This window comes from Boleophthalmus pectinirostris, unplaced genomic scaffold (assembly GCF_026225935.1).
Source record: "Boleophthalmus pectinirostris isolate CB_2022bp ecotype Guang Dong unplaced genomic scaffold, ASM2622593v1 HiC_scaffold_22, whole genome shotgun sequence".
Lineage (NCBI taxonomy): Eukaryota > Metazoa > Chordata > Actinopteri > Gobiiformes > Gobiidae > Boleophthalmus > Boleophthalmus pectinirostris.
The window spans coordinates 17,870,355-17,880,250 of NW_026571190.1; the positions used below are offsets into that span (position 1 = coordinate 17,870,355).

Sequence of the window (9,896 nt, forward strand, 5' to 3'; positions counted from 1 at the left end):
ACATTCTTTCTCCAAAAATAAAGCAATTAAGTAAAACTGGGCCTATTTACTGCAATGGTCCCATGTTAATTTCAGCATAAAATTACCATATGTACAAACTGAGAGCCCCCCAACCCAACATTTCCTGAATGGATGAGTCAGAGGTTTTAAAATTAAGTACTTTACAGATAGATACGACTGCCCTGGTGAATATTTATGGGAGCTCCGGGTTATGCTGTTTTTTCAGATGTTTTATTAATAACTTTTCTTAGGGGGTTTGCACTTCTGCACACTCATACAGTTGGCTTTGACATTTATACACTACGAAGTATTAAAATAACACTGAATAATACAAAATTCAAAAGAAATGCTACTATATTTGAATATTATTTGAAAAAGCAGAGGTGCGTAAACGAAATGATCAAATTCTGCTTGACCTGTGTTGTTATTGCTTGAAACAATATTGCTCAACCTCCAATGGGCTGACATAAAAGCTGCTGAAAACCTTTGAAAAGTAGCAATTAAGATGCTGACTCTGTCCAAAGGAACACAGTAGGCCTGTGATGTTTTATTTTTACTTTGATGAATGAATAAATAAAAGCATTCAAACCACAACAAGGTAGTCCCTATTAAGTCCTAATGTAAACAACTCCTGATTCTTAAATGCTTCACACCAAATACATCCTCATAAATAAATAAATAGGGATAAACAATAAATAATTGCTATTGTTTAAATATTGTGATTGTGATTAGAGTGTACATTGTAAACAACTCCAGGAGAACTACATTTCAGAGACTAAAATATGAACTGATAAACTGCATTTCAAAGCAAAAATTTTTAAATGCTGAAGTCTAAAACAACAAGACTTTCCATAAGAAGTAAATGTTTTAATATCTAAATAATAAAGCTTTATTAATTGCACCAATTGCGCCAATGGGGACATTTCAAGAAAGTATATCATCAATAGTGTTAGTAGTAGTAGTAGTAGTAGTAGTTGTATTTGTCACATATTGTAGGGACCACTGACATAAGCTTTTTTACTACTGTGAGACTGTATCAGTGAACTGGCACTTCTAAAGTCATAGTTGTCTATATTCATACGGTGATGTGTTAATTATTATATCTTTATATTTGTCACCATGGATAACTTGTTGACTGAAAATGTGTTTGTTTACCATCATTTTGTATGCTTTCCTGCCTGTCAGCCTCACATTGCTCTCTCCCTGGCCTCTCTTGGTGCTGTTAAGAAAACAGGGAGGTGTCTCTGCATAAAAATGAACCAATTTTTTTCTGTATTTTTGGCCCCCAACTGCGTCAGAGCAAAACAGCCTCCAGTCCTCTCAAGAGAGCGCTTAAAATTTCTCATTGACATTTCACAGATGTTCACTTCTACGTAAGAACTAGAGGATTCTAATTATAATGCAAATTAATTGGGATTTATACATGGTTGTTGAGCTCAACACCACCGGCTTGCTAAAAACCTGGATGTCATTTGATATAATGTTTTCGTCTTGTTTTGACATAACTCCTTTGTGGGTATTTTGCAGAGAAAAAGTGCAGTTCATGGTCATCTTTCTTGTAGCTAGGGCCCACCGTAATATTGCACCCACCCACGTATGAAAAATCTGACAGTTTGAATTTAATATGTGTCTCCTTGATGCAGAGAGAGGCGGTTATTGTCCAAGCATTTCACCCGGAGGACAGACTGCCAGGTTATTGCCTCGCACAACTTATTGCTTCACTGCTTATAACTCGTCCCATAGCCTCAACTTCACTGCACAGGAGAGCTGAGTGGACAATGAGCCCGTATTATGTTATGGTGGTAAACATAAAACCAGGAACTGAAAGAGGATTTTAAATACCGATGCATGACATGTATTCCAGGGTTGTGCTGGCATCCTGTCTTCCTAGATTCCTCTTATGGATACATATCTCACATTGTACAAAGATAAGGTACGCTTTATTCTCCCATGGGAAAATTCTGCATTTGATCCATCCTTCAGTGCTGCAGGGACAATCTGTCAGGAGCAGAGGGCAATTCCAAATCTTGAGCTAGATCCCAGGTACCTGGAGAACTTGGAGGATTTTACGTTGTGGATATTTTAGATGGGTGGGAGGAACCAGAGTACCCAGAGGAAACCTACCCAAACACAGGGAGAAACATGCAGACTCTTGCACAGAAAGGCTCCAAGGCGCATAAATGGTGAATTGAGCAGATTGTTCAAGAATACAAACTTGAATAAATGAAGTTTGTAAAGAAAATAAATCAAAATGAAGTAGTTTTACCACTACAAAAAGCAGTGGTTTAATTAATATAATTTTTATACAATTATTGCTGCTTTTCACTACTTAAGGAGAGACACAGGCAAACACTTATTTAATTTTTTATTTCAGTTTGGTCTCTTTGGATACAAGATTCCCTGTGCAAACAACTAAATTGACCACTCAGCAAGGAAAGATAAATATTTTATTTAATCAACTTGCAGCCATAAAGTTATATTGTAACTTCATAGATCATTTTCTCAAAATGCATTTTTTCCCCATAGGGACATAAGAATAACCCCTTAGCACCTACATACATCAAACTCCCCAATCTTGTACTTAAGATTTTGACGAAAGGTACTGAAGGATTTTTAGATTGATGAGGTTTAGTTTACTCAAATACTAGTTACAAGATATCCAAAATATATGACAACTAAATGAAACAAGATTTTTTTTTTACCTGGGCCGATCTGTTTTTGAGATTCATATGTCACAAGAAATGAAAAAAAAAAAAAAAAACCCAAAAAAACAGAAAAACTGTTATTTTTACACATAAAATACCTTATTTTTTATTTCAAAACTTCACATTATGAAAAACATTTTTACAGCACTTATATTATGATCACATTGTTCAAACTGAAATATAAACTACACTTGAGTTGCTTGTTGTTATTGCTGCATTTAATTTTGTATTTAACTCATTTAACTTTTTATTTAATTTCAATTCCCATTGTCATGTTTTGTGTGTTTGCTATCTCATTATGACATAGAGAATTCATATTTTGTGTTCGTTGTGTTTAAAACAATTGTACCAATTGTACCTTGACCAAAAAGTTAGCTCAACAAAAATATTCACATTTTCGGGACTTTTCACCATTCAAAAGGATAATTGTTCATTGCAACAGTAACTTGTTTTCCAAATGTTATCCTTCTTCTTGTAATAGCCCCTTTAGCCTGTTACTAAGGTTATGCCTGTTCCACCTCTGCCCCTGTGTTTGATGATGGGGGTATTTCTTTTCTGTGGAGGCTTGTGAGCTCAGCGAGTTTGTTTCTATGTGGATAATCCCCTGTCCCGGGATGCAGGGGTATAAAAGGGGGACGGGGGGCCCAGGCGAGCTCACTCCATTCACACCGGCCCTGTCGACTCCTGTACGCACACACTGCCACAGGTAAGACTGTCACAAACAACATCATCAATACAATACAACTGGGTCAAACACAGAGAAACACGGACAAAAACATCTATCTTAGAAATATCTACTTTTACATAAATAGAGTAAAAATGCATTATGTAATATAATTATATTTAGGTGTGGAAATGAACTTATTAGATTGTTGTATTGCTTGAAAAAAGTGTCATGGATGTAAAGTAATCTATTTTTAACTGCAAATTTTTGGTCACTCACATTAGGCTTTTCCACATTATGCTTATATATATATATATATATATATATATATATATATATATATATATATATATATATATATATATATATAGGCTAACCAGTGCTTGTGATGGTGTTGCAAACTTGAAATGTAAACTTGTTGTGTTCTTTCTTATAGTCAGAATGTCTGGAGGAGATAAGTCCAAGTCTCAGACCGATGGGAAAACCGGTCAAAACAAGATGTCCGACTTTGGCATGATGTCCTACAAGGTACAATCACATTTAACTTTGTGTATTTATAAATTCAAGTTAAAGTAGTATATGATTGGACAATGGCAGTGTGTAATCCAGGTCATATTATAGATTTGTGGTTTGGACTGTGGCTGTGAGTTTTTCTGATTAGTGCCACTTTAATGTCTCAGTTTGTAATTATGTCAATATAATATATATAATGACTGCTTTTAATATAATGAGATACATGCTATAATGGTAAAAAATACAGCAAAACTATGCTTTTTTTAACACAGCCCTTTAGTCCAAATATAGTTGTCATTTACTGGTTTTGACGGTCACCTAGCACAACCTCACTGCCACTTACAATGACACACAAAAGGACCCATTTATAACACGTGTCTTACACAGTGGCATTTCACCTTCAGAACTAGGGTCTGTTATGACAATGTGTTACTTCAGCTGAGTCTGAGGAGGCAGTGGACATCTGTGTTCTTCTACTGTTAAGAAAACTGTCAGAACACATTCACCTTATTTTACACTGAGACAATTGACTAATGCATATGATCTACAGCTTATGGTTAGACAGAAATAACATTAAGATGACTGACAAGCGAGTAAAACACATTATTTATTGCTTATTGCATAGGAGAGATTCTAAGAAACAAGTGAGCATTTCCTATTCAATGTTAATGTTACAGGAGCAGAGCTGGACAATAGACTTCTTGATTAAAAAGACGGTAGCATATCATTAATGATGAAATGACTGAACGTCAACCTTGATTAAAAACAGATTAATTGCACAGCCCTAGACTGGAGCATGAAATATGAGCTCATACAAGAGTTTGTAAAAGGCCAGATGTTGAGAGCTAAATATGACAGTCAGAGCATCACCTAAACAGCAGTTATATAAATAAAGGTGCACTATTTCACTTTTCTAATACAGGGCCCACCTGCTTGTCTCCACAGATATGTCATTGCTATTGTTATTACTGTACCTCGAATGTTTCACAGTATGGCATTAAACCATTTTTTTTATCTGCATGGACACAAGCTAAGTTAACTCTGATCTGTGCATATAGGTTACTCCACTCACAAATAATTTTTTTTTAGGTACTTTTTCCAACAATAAGAACATGCAATTGAATAAATGCAGCACAGATTCGTTTAAGATCAAACTCTGGAACATTCCCGGCAACTCATTAATATCTTCACCGATAAAGCAGGTAGCGGACGCCCCACCAGAAAAGTTACACAGTGCTCTTTTAGAAAACAAAACTTAACTTTATTTTTAGATTTTGTCAAGTGAATGGATTTGACTTTGCTACTTAAGTGCACTTTAAAATAGCATTTGCACTGTTCCCATAAGATTGGAAAAGTGCAGCTCTATTTAGCTTGAGTGTTCCATCACTTCTTTTAATATTTATCTGTCGGGAGGAGCTAACTACACTGAAACAAACGCACTCTGGATGTTTACAGTAACTTTTGCATAATGTATTTTCTCTTTATTTTTATGTTGCTGTAGATGTGTGTCTATGACCAGGAGAATTTCCAAGGGCGCTGTTTCGAGATCATGAACGAGTGCATGAATGTGTGCGACTTTGGGATGGACAGGGTGCGCTCTCTGAAGGTTTTCTGTGGTCCGTAAGTAGATCTGCCCCCAACAAACTTCTCCACAACTAGAGTTTGTTTCATATTTACCACAAATGCACCAACCACAACTCTCCCATCCCATTCTGCATCATTTGAGATTTTTCTTTGTTGATGTTTTGAAGCCGCTGAACTGCAGCTTCAAAACATCTCTACAAACAACTAAGCAACAAAAGATGTGATTTCACCTAATTGTCTATTCAAGAGGTGGTCAACAAACAACAAGCCCAAAGAGTAATTGCTGATAAGAGTTTTTGTGAAAGAAAGTCTAATTTTAAAAAGAAGTTCTGCCACTTGAGTGATAATATCCACAGTGGGATTAGTTTTGCATTGAGAAGGAGAATGAAAAATATTCCCAAGGGAAGCAACAAAACATTGCTATCTGTAGACACACTATCCATCAAAGTAATGATTTAGTTTGAGATAGAAGTAATAAAAATGTGTTGATATTTTGTAGAGTGGAGTTTGCATTCTAACACAGGGCTCCCTAACCACTGAGCTGAGACTCAAAACCAGGAAGCCACAGAGGAAAATATTAGATTTCTTTTAATCTTTTTCATTTTTTTAAATTTATAATCTACTTCGGATTTCCTATGATGATTTACTGTGTTTTGTTAAGAAAATATAGTAAAATAACATGATAAAGACCAAATATGAGCATTATTATTATGATATAGAACTAGGCTTAGGGGTTGTAACCATTTTCTGCTGTTCAACCTAGCCCCCTTCCACTGGGCCCTGAATGAAATCTAAGGTTTAGTATTGATCCTCATGAGTAAAAAGTAATGGGGACTTATGGTTGCACAATAAAATGTAATCAGATCAACATAGTAATAAACTGCTTATCTACACGCATTTATATTTTTCCAAACCTGTGCAGTCATATGTGGGACCATTGTTCTAAAGCTCCTGTCCTGGGTTGTTGTTTTCAGTTTTGTGGGCTTTGAGCAGATGAACTTCTGTGGAGAAATGTACATTCTGGAGAAGGGAGAGTACCCACGCTGGGACTCCTGGAGTAACTGTCAGAGGAATGAGTACCTGCTGTCCTTCAGGCCTGTCCGCATGGTAATCACACAAGCTTCTGACTGGAGGTGGAAAATATATATATACTGTATAAAAACTAAATAATATATATATAACACAACAGATAATATAACAAGGAGGTATGCAAGATTAGAATATCTATCAATGTAGTATACTATCTGTAGTTACAACTTTTACATATGACCTTTACAAAAAGACACAAATGTCTAGTGTAAACTACAAAAAGTGGGTATAAAGCAGCGCTTTTGTGATTAATTTTAGTGTCCATTCACATTTTGTGTGATATTTAAGCATCAACAGTCATTTAAAAGTGCATTTTACCACATTCATGAGTTATTGTTAAAACGTTGTCTCAATATTGTTATCAAGATAAACATACCGTCTCTCCCCTCCCCTCTCAGGACCCAGAGAAGCACAAGATCTGCTTGTATGAGGTGGGCGAGTACAAGGGCCGCAAGATGGAGATCATGGACGACGACGTGCCCAGTCTGTTCTCCTACGGCTTCACCGACCGCGTGGGCAGTGTCATGGTCAGCTGTGGCACGTAAGGGATAATCTCTCATATTTCTTTAACCTTTCCATTGTGTGTAAAATGTATATATTTAAAGGAGCTCATTCATGTAATTTACTTGATTCTCCAAATATCTCTTTAAATAGAAGAAAAAGAGGTTCTGATCATAAAAAGACGTGGCAAAAAGGCAACTTAACCTAGTGACCTAGACCAAAGGTCTATCTGAATATAGACAAATTACAGCTTTTTTTTTGTTGTTGATAAATATAGTATAAAACCTGGACTATGTTGGTTCAAATAATATATATTCCGTCAGTCTGCCCCAGGGCAGCTGTGGCTACAGTAGTAGCTTACCACCACTGAGTGTGGAGTGACTGAATAATGAACTGTAAAGCGCTTTGGGTATCTTGAAAGGTGCTATATAAATGCTATCAATCAATCAATCAATTAAAATACTAAAGTGATTTAACTTAAAGCAACACCTCATAACTTCCTGGAGGTGGAATGTCACCTACTTGATTCCATTAAAATTGAAAGTGAAAACCAAACTTTTCCATGGAGATAGATGCGTTTTATTCTGTACTGTGGAATTTTATATTGAAGAACAACTTCCAGAGAAACAAGCAGGTTTTTCAGTGCAATAAAAACATTCAAAACAGTCTGTTTTGGGCAAATGATTTACAAGGAAAAAATAACCAAACAAATAAGCAAAATATATACACTAGGAATCTTTTTTTTGGCCCCATTGTTTCTGCTTCAGGCTCCACACAAACACCCGAGTAACATTCAAAGTGTCACTTTCACCGATGGGACATAGCTCCATTTTCACCTTGGTCCTATTCATAGCTCAGACAGTTAAACTTTCTGAATTCTTCACGTCTCCCTCATTTGTTGCCTTAACCGAGTCTCTGTAAAGAGCTGCGTCACAGGGGCCGGCTGTGTGCTTGTGTGCGTCTGTCAGGCTTCAGCAGTGACGTCATCCCGGTCTGCGAGCGACATGAACACAAACTAGCTCTGATTTTCAAAGCGCTAGAGCTAGATTTGGAATAGATACTTTTATCACAGTATCTTCAGAGGTGCCATAGCCGCCAGCTTGCCGGAGGTATGGAGAGCAGGATGCTTCTTAATGTCTTTGATTACTTTATTTGTGCGGCACACACTCACAGCTGGAGATGTGGAGTCCTGTGGTGCTCTGTTTGGTGGAGGCAGAAACATATCGATATTGGGCTATTTGTCACAAAGAGTTGATCCTATTTGAATTTAAAGCACATGTGTTCGGGAGGCACAGATGCCATCTCAGTTTAAATCAATGTTTTGATCACAGTCGGATAGTTAGCAAACTCCAACGTGGGCAGTGGTGTGATGTACAGATATAATATGAGTGGTTTGAACCAGGGCTTAACCATCAGCAAGTTTTCCTTTAAATCTGTTTAAACACTGTCTACAGAAACACATGAGATAATAGCAAATTGATCAAGAGCACAGAGTTACGGGCTGAATGATCAGAGATGTGCTTTTAGTTCACTATTTATTATAACTGCACCTTGGTTGGCTTTAATAAATCATAAAGAAAGACTTATTAATGGTAATAGATAGTTGATTAACAAATTTTAAGACTTAGTGACTACTTTTTTCCAGTCCATTGGAAATGTCAACATTATTTGGTCAATTGATAATTATGATTATTCAGACCACAATGTAGCCATAGGACTAAAAAATACTCAACATTTTTACAGTTACAGAAGCAATAATAAGTCCTGTCAATTTGATCTAAAGAACAGTACTAAATGTAAAGTGTCTTTTTATTTGTTAGTAACTTCATTTACTATATCATTCAGAAAGTTTGATTTCATAAAGCTATTCACGTACTAGAGGTAATAACAGACACTAGAATTTGAGACAGAAAATTAAAGCTTTGAACTGTTTTGGGTTATGTTATCAATGGTTGTGCCTAATTGTTAAACCGTGTTTCTATTCACTATTTAATATCAAGACAATCCAAATTCATACCACTCTGATGTGTTTGTCCCGCAGCTGGGTGGGGTATCAGTTCCCTGGTTACCGTGGCAGCCAGTACCTGTTTGAGAAGGGCGAATACAGACACTTCAATGAGTTTGGCGCCCGCTGCCCTCAGATGCAGTCCATCAGGAGGATCAGAGACATGCAGTGGCACCCACATGGCTGCTACACCATGGCTGCTAACAACTGAGACCTACAGGGGGCGACGTAGAGAGGGGCAGGGGGTGGGCATAGGGACAAGGGGAGGGTGAAGAAGAAGAAGAAGAAGAGGATGAGGTGAACAGATGTATTATATCACACATGAATCTTATCCACTGTCTGTTTTCAATTAAAGATGTTTATTCTATCCTTTGATTTTGACTTTTTCTAATGGGATCAACTGATGTAATAACATAGTGTTTATTTAGTTTTATACCAGATGCCCTTCCTGGTACTACCATCATTTTAGTGTAATTCATTGTGGGTGTTTAAACTTTACATAAACAGGCTCTTTGGTATTTAGTATTAAACTATAAATGTGTAGTTCATAATTATACATTTTGTTAATTGTAAACCACAATATTGATCTAAAACAGTTTAGTATCAAAAGTAAGCATATTAATATCACACTGGGGGTGTTTTATTTGTTGAAAAAAATAGCTTAGTGACATACCAACATATGAACTTGAGTCTGAACTTTTTTGGAATAAACACAAATAAGTATGGATCAGTGGGTGGGGATGGGAGGATTAATCAAACTTTAATCAAAATACAACTCAGCAAGCTTATAAGAGTTGATTTACTTATTATGCCATTTCATTTTTATTTAGTTTTA

The 9,896-nt window shown here is 36.3% G+C and overlaps 1 protein-coding gene across 1 annotated transcript; it reads left to right on the plus strand.

Moving 5' to 3' along the window:
• Nucleotides 1-3,386: 3,386 nt before the first annotated feature.
• Nucleotides 3,387-9,272, plus strand: crybb1l2 (crystallin, beta B1, like 2). Its single transcript, XM_020941279.2, has 6 exons — nt 3,387-3,411; nt 3,806-3,897; nt 5,384-5,502; nt 6,441-6,573; nt 6,954-7,096; nt 9,098-9,272. The coding sequence occupies exons 2-6, from the start codon at nt 3,811-3,813 to the stop codon at nt 9,270-9,272; spliced, it is 657 nt and encodes a 218-aa protein (XP_020796938.1). The 5' UTR covers nt 3,387-3,411; nt 3,806-3,810.
• Nucleotides 9,273-9,896: the final 624 nt, after the last annotated feature.